The sequence below is a fragment of the Gopherus evgoodei genome, chromosome 1 (genome assembly GCF_007399415.2).
Source record: "Gopherus evgoodei ecotype Sinaloan lineage chromosome 1, rGopEvg1_v1.p, whole genome shotgun sequence".
NCBI lineage: Eukaryota > Metazoa > Chordata > Testudines > Testudinidae > Gopherus > Gopherus evgoodei.
The window spans coordinates 122,368,539-122,382,623 of record NC_044322.1 but is presented as its reverse complement, the minus strand read 5'-3'; the positions used below and the strand labels follow the sequence as shown (position 1 = coordinate 122,382,623).

The following is a 14,085-nucleotide window of genomic DNA, read 5'->3' as shown; positions in this document are numbered from 1 at the left end:
ATAAACAGTACTAAAACTATACTGGCTTACTCTGGCAGCAAATTTGGCAGCAATACTCAGAATGAGTTCCGTGAAAATGAGCTGCATACCAAAGATTATTTACAAAAGTTATTTAGCAAGTAATTTTGGATGAAGACTAAATCTGCAAAAATTGCAGTGTTCACGGATTGTTCATAAATGCAAAAAAGTGAAATTTGTACAAATAAATCTTGTCTCAGTTCTAGATGAGATGTAGGACTGGGGCTTGCTCCTTGAAAATATGAGTTGTTTTCTTTATATTTAAATAAATATAGACCCACAGTTCTTTTGTTAAGAAAACTAGTTAACAGCTGCCATTCTTCATCAATGATAACTGTTCTTCCTTCCTCCCCACAAGAAGTGTGTGTGTGTGTGTGTGTGTGTGTGTTAATGTTTAAATAAAGAGGATTACAAACATATCCTTTTGATTAAGAACCATGGATATTGCTATTGTTATACATTCCTTTTGAAAGGAAATGTAAAAGAGACACCTTGTAAACCAAATGATAGAAACTTCATTAACAGGAGTGACTTGTCTTTCACTCAGAAGCAGCCTTGAATTGCCTCTAGGAGCTTCAACACCCAAATCCAATTTTCAAGGCAGCTTTTGTAATTTCAGGATGTACATTTTTGAAAATGAGCTTGTCACTGTAGGACTTCCAAACCAAAGTGTAGCATATGTTCAAGGACTGGCCTGAAATGACAGGGACTCATATTGTATCTTCTGCTGGGTTAAACATCTTCTCATATAACACGGCACTTGCCAAGCATGCAACATATTTCCTTATTGTGTGTGCAAGTGTTGATAATGGAGAGGCCAGTAAGTAGGAGAAAAGAATCTACAAGAAGGGCTCTAGAGTGGTCTATAAATTATATTCTTAAATGGATATTTAGGTATAGATTAGGGACCAAATTCAAGCCCCATTTTAAACCAGTGTGCAACCCCACAGCAGTCAGTTGGGTGACATAGAAGTGAGAGCAGAATTTGGCACTCAGTATTCATATATACTGCCACCATGCTCCACCTCTGTATCAGCTTGAACCACCACTGCCAATGGTTTGATACTGGAGGATTGCTGGTATCATCTTACAACTCCAGAACTGATTAGAGAACTCCACCTTCCATTTTGTGAGCTGTCTCTGCAGATCCCCTAATGATTCACTACCCCTTGGTGCTATGAGCGCAGAACAATCTAGAAGGCGGTGACTGTTGGGTCTGTCTTTCCTCCAGGGTAAATCACTTTTCCAGTAAATCCCACAATAAGCCAACCCCCCCCCCCCGGCCAATTTCTCTGAATGATTCTGATGTCTCTGTCTCTCTCATTATGCTATGACTTGCACAAAATGTTTCAACACATCGGTCGATTAACTGTAGGTGTATTGTTATAACAGGAAAATGACTCCCTATATAACTAGCCTTACATTTAATATACATTTCCTTTTTAATTACTTACGGGAAAAATGAGAGAGATGTTACAGACCTTCATACGCGTCCCAAGTGTTGGTGTGCTCACACCCATTTGAAGTGTTGGTGTTGATGTAAGGAAGGGTTGTTTTGACTTTTGAGCTCTGTTGATCTGTGGTGTTATGATTTGGAGTGGCATCAGATTAGCACACTACCAGGCACAACCCTAGTTTTGCTTTGGAGGAGCATACCATGACTGCAATATAGCTTCTGATTTGGTCCCATCTTTATTCCTGTCCCTAACAAACTGTGGTTCAATTCTCTCTTGTTTTTATATTCTCATTCTCCTAAATACAATGGCTGAAATTCTGGCCCCACTGATGTCAAAGGGAGTTTTGCTATTGATTTCTATGGGGCCAAGGATTTCACCCTCTATTCCAGCAGTTGCCCTGAAGCCAATGTTTGTTCTGTACACTGCGCAGCAATAGTAATGGTGTAGTTTTTATGTTCTGTGAAATATGTTCTTAGATTTGTTTTTTTTTAATTGAAAGTACCTATAAATTTCATTGTAAACATTTTGGGGCAGGTACCATGTCTTCTTGTGTGCCAGTACAGCACCTAGCATTGTAGATCCTGATCCTAACTGGAGTTTTCCAGCACTGCAACTAATAAATAATAATAATAATGTTTTTGTTCAGAACGCTAACACTTCTCTCATCTGTACAATCTGGCCCACTGCAAATACCCCAAATAAATCAATGAAGTAAGGTATTACGCAACATGAGTATGAATGGTGGAACCGGACCTTTGACTCTTACTGTTAAAGCAAAGGTATGATTAAGAACCTTGCATGTTGTTCTGCATAATTCATGTACTTCCTGTACAGAATTGCACAAAGCTGGAATCAATTTTTTTTTACAGAAGGGATAGCAATTATTGTTTTTTTTTAAATCTCCTCTCTTCTTGTCCTTATGCACCCAGGTATTAAGTGCCCTTCATCTCTGAGCTCTTGTGTATTCACTTGTGAGACCCACTAAGTTATATTAGTAAGGACAGGACCTGGGCTTTGCTAAGTCACTGGAGCTTACCCAGCTGAACTGAATTCATTGTTCAGTAAGTGCAAGGTCTAATGCAAGTCTGCAGTTTCTTTTCTTATGAACTCCTTAGCTATCTCACCTTCACCAGCTGTTGTGTGGAAATGAGCCGTTCATGGAAATCCACTGGATGTATTTACATTTGGAGGAGGACTTTTGTACAGCACCATTTTATTTTTAAAGTGCGTTTGTCAGATCTGAGCACTTTTAACAGTGAGGTGGCAAGTCTTAGGAAAATCAAATGAGCTCAGAAAGAAAAAGAAGGGTTGATATTGTCTGAAAAGCAGTTAGGTGACATATATATATATATATATATATATATTCATGGCCTTGCCAAACAGCTTTCTGAGTTTTAGAGCTGCCTTTGAAATTACATATATATATATATATATATATGTAATTTCAAAGGCAGCTCTAAAACTCAGAAAGCTGTTTGGCAAGGCCATGAATTTAATAATACAGTAATTTTGTGAAAGGATAATTGTGTAGCTTTTTAGAATAAGTAACCATTCAAATGCTAGGACCAGTCTAGCCCGGGAGAAAATATACTACAATAGATTCATAGGTGATCAAAATCAAATTCAGACATAAAAAGGAAGCCATGCCTTCTGGGTAACTTTGTGACAAACTATTGAATTCCTATCTTACCAAAAATCACTAGGATTCGGTCTCCGTTTTGTTCACATACATAAATGAGAGTTACCATACACCTTCCTCAGGGAATATTTGGCATTCTTGTCAGCCTGGCTGCCACGTTTAACAATCCCTTATTCCCTTTCAGTTCTTCCAAACACCCCTTTCTAGCCCCAAACAAGCAAAAACTTAACTCTGCTGTTGCTAACCAGCTCTGATGATGCATGGCCCCTACTGCCTACTAGTGACATGGGCCCTCCCAAACTTCTCCCATAGAGGGGAGAGTGTCTGGCATCATATGTAGGAGTTGCCATAATGGATCAGACTCTATTGCAGGGGTCAGCAACCTTTCAGCAGTGGTGTGCTGAATCTTCATTTATTCATCTAATATAAGGTTTCGCGTGCCAGTAATACATTTTAACATTTTTAGGAGGTCTCTTTCAATAAGTCTATAATATATAATTAAACTATTGTTGTATGTAAAAGTAAATAAGGTTTTTTAAATGTTTAAGAAACTTAATTTAAAATTAAATTAAAATGCAGAGCTCCCTGGACCGGTGGCCAGGAGGTGGGCAGTGTGAGTGCCACTTAAAATCAGCTCCCATGCCGCCTTCAGCACGCGTGCCATAGATTGGCTACCCCTGCTCTATTGTCTAACATTCTGTCTCTGACAGTGACCAACACTATGTGCTTCAGGGAACGTGCCAGAAATCCCACAGTAGGCAGATGTGGGATAATGTGCCTGCCATGAAAGTCTTTCCTTTTACATATACTTAGTTTTGTGGGTAACTTCTTTTTTTCTTGGGTTGCCTCAGTTTCTGTGGAGTGGTCAATGTTGATGAAAGGCTCACTGGGACATTGGGTCCAGAGTGGTGAAGCAGACTGGTGGGGACATATCAATGAGGAGTGATGAAGCAATTTATTTTTAACAATGGTAGTTCAAACAAACATTGTTCTTTATGCTATCTGCCTGGTATTGCTTCTCTACCTTGTCTAAGCTTCTTAGGCAGGGACTGGCTATCACTATGTGTTTATACAGTGTCTAATGCAATAGACTTCCGATCCTGACTGAGGCCTCTAAATGCTACCATAATACAACTGTTACTAATACCAAAGTTCCTCTAATGCCATTGAACCTGTTCTGCTCAGATCACTCTGCATGGCAATGAAACAGTATTGGAAAAGCATTACATAAACCCTGGTCAGAATGGTGTTGCAGGTGCAGGTAGGGAGCAGGAGGAAGAGCAGATTGCACCACACTCATCACAAATTTTATTTTCTTTTAAAATGTATATATAGTTGTATATGGAGAAAAGGAAAATAAGGAGATTTCAAGGCACACGGGACCTGAGAGTTTTCTCTCCTTGTCAGCAGCTACACATGCATTCCTTTTCTGTCTGAGTAATTAATGGTGGATGAAGGGTGAAGTCTGGAATCCTCTAGATGCTGCGTAATATGATAAGTGAGGCAAAAAGCACCACTAATACACGCACATACACTAGGTGCCAGTGAAGACAATGAAAGAAATATTGGCACTTCAAAGAACACTATCACACTTTGATGATGGGTTAGTAAAACAGGTGGATGAATATGAACATGGAAATATGAGTAAAAAGGTCATGAAATATGAATGAGAATATGAGTAAAAAGGTATGAGTAAAAAGGTATGATAAGACACGGCAGGACACACAAAGTCCTGCCCAATCTTCAGTTTCTGTCATTTTGAATTTTCTATCAATAGAAGCTTTAAAAGCTTAAGTTTATTCTGAAAAATGACACTCTGTGATTTACTCCTGCTGAAAGAAGTGTTTTGACATGAAAACAAAGCTTTTAACACTTTCCACACAGGCCAAAGAGATTTCCTCAGATACTCTCAGAAGTTGATGCGTCTTGTAGGACTACAATACTTTTCAACTGATCATTCAGCATTATGGGGATAAATACAGTACCAGCATGATGAGGTTTATTACTTAAATGCCATTGGAAGCAGCTAAAAAAATATCAGCCATAAACCAGAGTTATAAAGAACCTTATTAAGATTAGACTGTACACACAGTATGAAGACATAAGTAGTGAATGAGCTATCCTACTGCTTGCTTAACTTGTGAGAGCTGATATAATTCATGCGTATTGACTTGCACATGACCAAGACATCCAGTTCTAGATTCTCAGTTGGCATAAATTGGTGAAAATCCATTGCAGTCAATGGAGCTTTGCTGATTTACACCGTGTGAGGGTCTGAGCCACACTTTTCTAAATGTCATATCTGGCAGTAGAAAGTGTCAACTTGAACTTTAGCCCACCAGAGATCACTGTTTAAGCCTGCAGTACCTTAATGTTCTTTCATTTTTTTGAAATGTTGCAAAGGTATCAAAAGCTAAGAACTTTTATGATAGACTTTTTTTTGTTGTTTCAGGTTGGGTTTCCCCATGATGATTGTGTCCTGTACTATTGGGATGTGTTATCTCCTTGTTGCTCATGTCGTACTAGGTTGGAACTCTTAATAATTTATACTTTCAAGACCAAAAGAAGCTTTCTGTCTCGTTCAATCTATACATCAGAGCACTAAGAAGACATCATTGAAAAGAAGAAAAAAACCCACTTTAAAAAGCGACATATTGGTTAAAATGATTGGCAGTCTTAGTTTTTGTCATTCATAACCTTATGCTCTGTGAACAATTTGCAGAGCTGAGTACTGAAGTTTAATGGATTCAAATTTTTTGTCATAGTCAATATTAATAAGCATATAAAGAGATACCATCACAAGGGAATATCTTGTGTCCTGAAACTTCGTCTCATCACAATCTGAGTACAGTCACAGATGGGAAAACGTCATTCACAATGGAAGATGTTCAGTAGTTTCTTCCTAGGGGTTTATTTGTCTTTGTCAATATATTTAGCTATTTGTATTAAAGTAACTAACATTCAGTCTGGACATGCTGTAACAATAGACATATAAGCAGACAATCTTTACACTATAAGGCATGTACTGTTGTCTGTGTTCAAAAATAAAAACATCCCAATAAGAATTTGATATGTAAGAAATTATTCTTTTGAAATTGACTAATAAGTCATACGCCATAATGTTTTTTCATTTTAAAATTTCTTGTTCTTTCTAATCTTGTTGGCCATAGAATGTGGCAGAGCAATAAACATTTTTTCTTTCAATTATTAATTCAGTTCATTAGTGGATTACCCTAAATCTTTTAATAGGTTCAGAATCTACTTGTAAAATGAAATCATACTTTGTCTGTGCTTTTGTTTTCTTTGATAATACTATGTTAAATCATATATATTGATTCTTCTATTTGGCTATTGGACCAGGTCACATTATTTATTGTAAAAGCGATTTCAATCCTCATTTTCTAAGCCTTTCCTGGGATTGGCCAAAATTACCCAAAGGTCTGTCTCATCCTGTGTAACGCTAGAACTGACATGCTGAAGCGTGAAACTCATGTGAATAGGAATGAATTTCAGTGAACGAACACAGAAGAACAAATGCTGTCACTTGCCCCTGTTTTCTAGAAAAGTGATCTGGTAAGTTAGAAAGGAAACCGGTAACAGTATCTTTCCCTTGACAGATTTAATATTAATAATAAATCACATAGCTTGACTCACCTAAGTAGCTGGAGTAGCTGATCATTTGCAGGTTGTATTCCTTGACTAAATGCCTTTGAATTCAAAGTATAAGTTAATAAGCATAATTCAAATTAGTTACAATGTTCCTTCAAAGAATGATTATCCCTCCTCCATGTTGCTTCATCCCAATAATGAGCGCAACTTCCAGACCTCCTTTTCAATATGTTGCTTTATAAACAAACAGAATAAATAAACCCAGCCTGAAATACATACTTATGGGACTGAGCTGGGCCCAAGTCCCATTCAAATCCATAGGAAAACTGCAAAGTTTTTCTTTGGAGGAGTGCTTTACTTTGTAATGAATGAAATTCTGTTACCATTTGAGAAACGTGTGTGCTAATTTGAGTTGATCCATAGTTTTAAAAAAATCATGGTAATTTCAGTTGCCCTCCACATTTCTCACATCATGCTTATGATAGCGAGGTCAAGGGGTTGCCCTTTACGTGCTGAATAAAACAAGTGAGAAGGCTGATTCAAACCCCCTTAAATGCTTTTGTTCTTACATTTTGCCTTTTAGTCACCAATGTATATAATGTTTCTTTTTCTTATCTATAAGAATCACTCTTACCTTTTGAGGGCCAAGCCTTCTATATAACTTTAAAAAAACAACAACAAAATTGTAAGAAAAATAAACCCTTGTCTGAGTTCCTGCAACACCGAAAGTAGTCAAGCCCATAATGTGGTTGCACTACCACACATGAAAATACATGGCCCCATTTGCAACTTCCTGGAAAGGGATGAGGGTCAGGGGGGGCATTGGGTCCCATTACCACCTACCCATCACATCGACTCATCCAAAATACTGGTGTGGGTGGGAGGTCTCATTGGTTTCTATTTAGGAACTTCTGCCAGCAGGACTGTTTTGAGATTTTCTTTGTCCTAAACGACTCGATCTGCCAGTGGTGGGTGTATAGTACATAGGGAATAAAATATTATTTTTTAACTGTTATCCCATATTCTGAGGCAACCAAAAGTTTTGAAATAAATTCAGTCTATTTCTGAAGAAGCTTGCTATGCTGTAATATTTTTCTGATAATTTCCTTGAAATAAAACTGATTTATTTCCTGGAGTATCCTTGCTGCTTCATTTGTATTGTGAGACCAGGCTTACTGAGAGCACAGAGGACAAAGCAAATGAGGAACATAAGATAATGTTTTTTTATGTGATTGTAATTGAGTGCTCAGCAACCAAAGGAAGAATGGTGATACATCAACATGTTTTCATGCTGTATTCCTCGTGTTTCTCACTTCAGCAGACAATGTGCTTAAATGAGAATTACACGCATACTTAGAGCATTTCAAGATAATGCAGGAATTTTCATTGACTTCCTTCATAATTATCAGCGTAATCTGCACAGCAGAATGGCTACATGCTCAACAGAACTAGTGCACGGGATTGGTTGGAATACTATTTACAATGAAAACGAATTTAAAAATTTGAAAAACAGAGAATTTCAGTAATACATTATATAATTAGATCATCTATTGTATGCTTAGAGCTGGTATCTGTAAGCCTGATTCTCATTTTCAAGAAGGCCCCTTTACATCACTCTAGCAATGAAATGGATTTTAGAGTGAATGTAAATTTATGCCTAGTTTGAGGACCTTTTACCAGAATGGTGTAATGTAAAAAAACAGGCCTTGTATGTACAATTTCCACCCCTTTGGTCTGACAGGAAGTATGTTCTACCCTAATATTTAAGAGACATGGATTAAATTCTTGGCTTTGGGGAAGTCACTTAGCCTCTCTGTGTCTCGGTTCCCCATCTGTAAAATGGAGATGATAGCACTTGCCTACATCACAGATTGTGAGCTGCTCAGATAGCTATGGGGATTATATTAGTATCATAGACAGAGTCACTGCTACATTACTCTACTGAAATCAATGTGGAACACAGAAAACTTTTAGAACCTACATTGCAAGAGAATTCAGAAATAACTAGCCCCTAAAGAGAAGATATCTTACTGTTAGTCCAGAAGACATGCCTACTGATCTGATTCATTATTATTAATCAAATAATATTTTAATACATGGATCACCGTGGTAACCAAGTGTCTCTGAATGCATCACTTCAATTCAACCAAAATAATGTTTAAAATCTATCATAGTTGTTTCAGAGAAGATTCCAATGTTCTTCTTGTAAGGACAAGTACTGTATAATTTATTTGACTTCTTATGCCAGACAGAAAATATTAAAGCATGGGAGGCTTCAACAGAAATATCACTTCTCTTGACCTGTAAATTCCTCTAGAATTGTAAACATCAAGGATAATATTATGCAAATTTAAAGGAAGATTATCTTTTGTGAATTTGTCATTCATGTTTTACCCAATTGAATAGCTTTGTATGTAATTGAAATGTAACAGTAAATCAGGACTTTCTTTTCCTTTCTGCTCATTGTTGGCAATTTTAACATTTTAAAAGCAGAAATGCATTTAACTCTTGGTTGTAAGCATCTCATATGAAATCCTAGCCCCAATGGGGAATTTTGCCCCCATTTTCAATAATGCAAAGATTTCACTCTTGATTCACAACCACTAGAAGAATGAAATGTACTACAGTATGGTATTTGTGATACTAACTTCAGAAAATGGAAATCCAACAGAAGGGAAGCCAATAGAAAGGAATATAAACTATGGCAAATATTGTGTAAGAATGAAGGTTAAGATGGATTTTGAAGACCAAGTAGTCAGAGCTAAAAACAAATAACTGTATCAAATATATCAAGTATATCAAAATTAGGAAGACCGTGGGTGCATTGGACTGCCACTGGATAAGGGCAACAATTAAAGAAAGCGGACAATACAAAATAATGAATGAGATAGAACAGATAAAGTTGGCATGTTTATTGAGCCTTTCTCAAAATACAATACAAGGGGACAGTCAATGAAAATATTACGTAGCGAATTTCAAACCGATTAAAGGAAATATTTTTCACATCATGCACAATTTGTCTTTGGAACTCATTGCAATAGGATATCATTAAAGCAAAATTAAACAGAAATAATTGTCATTTATATGTAAGCATCCAGAGTTATAATAATAAGGATTAGTAAACCTCGAAGAATTTTGAAAGAGATATAATACCTCATGCTTCAAGGCATAAGTCAAATTCTAACTCCTGGGTATAGGAAGAAACTTTCCTTGTTGGGTAGGTTATTTCTAGAGTTGGCAGGGAATTCTCCGACAAAAATTGGGTTTTCGTTGGAAAAATACCAAGTTTGTATAAAATTTTGAGGTTTTGGAATTTTTCATTCCACCGTGAAACAAAACAGACCTTTCCATTTTTTTGATGGAGACAGAGACCATTTGCAGAGCAGCCCATACCATGGTAGTTAGAGCACGCATGTGGGATGTGAAAGACCCAGTTTCAGGTCCCTGCTGTGCCTGATACAATTTCAGTCTATATATTGGGGTAATGACATCTTCTTTTGTAAACACTTAGAAAGCTACACATGCTATATAGCTATTAAGTACTATTTTTATAAATAACATTGCTGCAAATACCGTCTATTATTTTAAAGAACCAGATGGGGAGAAAATGTGGAAGCGCACTTATTGATTCGTCCAGTCTCTCTTCTGCTCACTGTAGCAGCTCTGTCAGTCCATTCTGTGACTGCAGTTACTTCAAACTCCCTTCTGGCCACAAATTAGTTCTCTGTCTCCCCTCCAGCTACTCAATCCTCTGCCTCACCACAGCCTCATTAGCAAAATTCACCCATTAGCTTCCCATCCCTGCACCTTGCTCCTCTGCCTTCTAGCAAAATTAATTCTTTGCTTTTCTTCAGATGATTAGATAGGGTGTGAACTGGACAAGGGGCACATTGCTCACAAATTCCGATTCTATATTCCACCCAACCTCCTTCAAATCCAATTTTTTTCCACTATAGTTTCTCCATTACAGACATGACAGCCTATTAAAACATAGATGGTATGAAAAAGGAGCCACACATTCTGTGCAATTCATGCTAGCCCATAATCTTATTTATATGAACATCTTGCCCTTTCTGCATGTCATCTGGCATTAACGCTGAAGCCTGAAATTAGGAAAAAAATATAGAAAGGCAGGGGGATTGTTGGTTCAAGGAATTAGTAATAGGCCACTGAGCCTTTCACCTCAAGGACACTGCTCAAACTTAACTAAGATAAATATTTACTGTAAATCATTTCTATTTGATGTCTGTTCTATATCTTCTGTTAAATGAGTTTGGTGGTCTTGCCCTGTGAACATGTGCCACATAATACATGGCTAATGGATAGCTTAAGAAAAATGACCAAAGAGCTGACTAGGCATCATGGCTGGAGCAGTAGACCTGCTACTAATTCTTCAAGAAAATGGATTGATGTTTGTTGATTAGGAGTGTGCAGACTTGGACCTAGCTAGGTGGGGGGAAAAAAAGCATGAAGGGGACTGTGCAGTTCTGTAGGGAGGCAAGGGAAATGTTAGTGGGCATGTTTGGGTGTCTTCACCCTCCTCATGCAATCCATCTCCCAAGTCAATGGAAATGTTCCCATTAACTTCCCTGGGAACTGGATCAGGCCCTCTGTATGGTGCTTCCCTGTCAAGGAAGAAAGACATTACTGTGGAAGTGTGGAGAAGGTTGAAATGCTGCTGCTTATGTTCTACCTCCTTTGTGACTAAATACAGACTTCAGTCTTCAGGGCTGTTAATCCAGCAACCATTCAAAACACTAATAAATCAATAAATAGAAATAAAGGAAATACTTAATTCCTAAATTTGCCAGTGCCAGAGGTATATGTTCAGTTAATAGTTGATCTAGCTAGCCAGCTACCATCTCACATATTTAATAGTGTATTGGGAAAGCAAAATGCTATAGCCATGGAGTTGAAGGTTTAAACGCTCAGCAAGTTGGAGACTATTTTGGCTTGTGAGGGTAAATTGAAAGTGAAAGTTTTTCTGGAATTGACTCTGGAGTGCTTAAGGATCAGGGTGCTTTTGTTTGTTTGTTTTGTTTTCCTCTTCACTGTCCCTCTTGCATTTACTGTTGAGCTCAAAGAGCTAACAGCTACAGTCACCAAAATTGAATTTTTAGCCTCTCAACAAGTCTGAGAGTGGGAGATCCGCAAACTGCAATTTTTCATTCTTTGTTTTATATAAAAAGAACAAGTTATTTGATTTCTTCCTGTGAGGTGGAAGTATTTAAAGCTTTAGGCTGCTGGTTATTTTCTCTGGAACAAGAGCTTTATTGGTAGATGGGTGTTGGGAATGAGGCAATGCATTTCAGGGTTGCCTTGAAGGTTCATGCACTTTCATTGAGTCTGGTCAGTACGTTCTAAGCACTGTAATATATGTGGTAAAAATGACAGACTTGAATGGTATTCCTCCACCTCTAAACCTTGTGAGAGTGAGAAAAAAAATACTCCTCTAAGATTACAAAACTCAGGGGTTTCTGACCCTAAAACTTGAGGTAAGAAAGGAATGGAAAAGTAGCTAGATCCAGCTGACGAAACACTTCTGATAAACCACAATAAATTCTGTACTGCATTCACATACATAGTTGATAGTGGTTGCCATTAAAATCCTGACAATTACTGTTTGAAAGTAATGAATATTACTACATACTTGGCAGTGTAGGCAGCACCACCTAGAGGTTTTTAAGGTCAGGCTTGACAAAGCCCTGGCGGGGATGATTTACTTGGGGATTGGTCCTGCTTTGAGCAGGGGGTTGGACTAGTTGATCTCCTGAGGTCCCTTCCAACCTTGATATTCTATGAATCTGTAGCTAAGTTTCCTTATACTTCCTATTACACGACTCCTGGGTCCAGAGCCAGTTGCTTACAACTTTTCCATACTTGAACAATTTGGGTTAAAAATTTCACTGCTGAGTGTTTTCCTCATGCTAAATTTTTGACAAAAGTTTCAACAAAAATGGTTCAGCTTTTTCTGAGAACAAGATTAGGAGGAAATATATTTTTAAGCCCATATTTAAAAAAACAAAACAAAACATGCTACCTTTTTATTGAGAAGCTCTAGTGCCCCCTGGGCCTTGAAGCAGGGACTTGAAAACTGGCAGGAAGTCACCATGATGTCAGGGATATGTTTTTTTTCTGACCCATGAAAAACTGCACAAATTTGGCCATGTTAAAACACTTTGAAAAATCTCAGTTCACCCCTGCTCAGTAGAGGCTGCTTAGAATTTGACAGCTAAATTCTCATACGATTCTGCCTGTCTTGAGCATGCTCTATCCTAGGGCTGCATGGAATGAACAGAACTTTCCCTTCAATCTCTGGTCCTAGGTGCTGTGGCTCTGGAACTGAGAACAGATAGACTCTCTTATGCTTTCAGTGCTGCCCTTACTACTGACCAGGCAGCTTAGGGGAGGAACACCCTGACTGCAATACAGAGGGGACAGAAGCAACCTTAATAGTGGCATTTCCTAACTTTTACCTGTTTCACTTTGCAACCTTAATGCTCTTTTGATATTTTTGCATGTAATAAGTGTGTTTATAGTAAGCGTATGGAAATTAATTAAGCTAAAATCAAACTGAGGTCACTTTAATGCTGAATGAGAGTCTCCACACAGGGGTTTAATGCAGTTTAACTAAGCCACTTCAAATTCACATTTTCAGTTCATTCTGATTCACTTTCCTGAATGTCCCCAGGTAGACAAGCCCTTTACGTCTCCCCTTCCCTAAAAATAGGGAAGATGGGGACTGTGTTGTAGGGAGAGCTTTTGACTGTCTGAGAAAGTCTGACTGTCTCAAAGCAAAAGAGTGCAGCTGAGGATAACAAGTTTTTTGAAATAGACAGTGCTTTTATTATGGTAATGGGTTTTCTGCTAAAACAAAATCTGCACTAAAGTGTTGGATTTTGTAAACAAGTTGTCAACATCCTTTTTTATGTATTCACATTACAGTTTTGGCTTATTATTCCTAGCAAAATTGATGTCAACTTGCATTCCATTTGATTGCGGAGTGATATAGGCATCACCATGATAAAACTTAAAGGAACTCACACATTTCTTCCTGCTAACACTTTTTTTTCTCTTTCAAAAAAATAGGAATTATATTAACAATTCTCCAGTCACAGGGTACAACCCCCAAGTTTACAGTTTCATTAAAAATCATTGCTATTAGACTTGCAATTTCATGTGCCAGTTCCTTTAATATTCTTGGATGGAGATTAATCCAGCCCTTCCAATTTAGTCCCATTAAGCTGTTTGAGTTTGACTTCCAGCTCTACCTCCATATCCTCATTCCCATAGTCACTCTGCCACTATCGCTAAGATCTTCACTAATCTTATTAAAAACTGAAGCAAAGTATTTATTTAGGA

General features: G+C 37.7%; 1 protein-coding gene across 1 annotated transcript in view; it reads left to right on the top strand.

The window, feature by feature from the left end:
• The window catches only part of OCA2 (OCA2 melanosomal transmembrane protein), a 316,130-nt gene extending 309,158 nt beyond the window's left edge, over positions 1-6,972 (top strand). The window contains 1 exon segment of the mRNA XM_030571121.1: positions 5,567-6,972. Within this exon segment, the coding sequence (XP_030426981.1) occupies positions 5,567-5,654 (88 nt within the window). The 3' untranslated portion in view covers positions 5,655-6,972.
• The last annotated feature ends 7,113 nt before the right edge of the window (positions 6,973-14,085 follow it).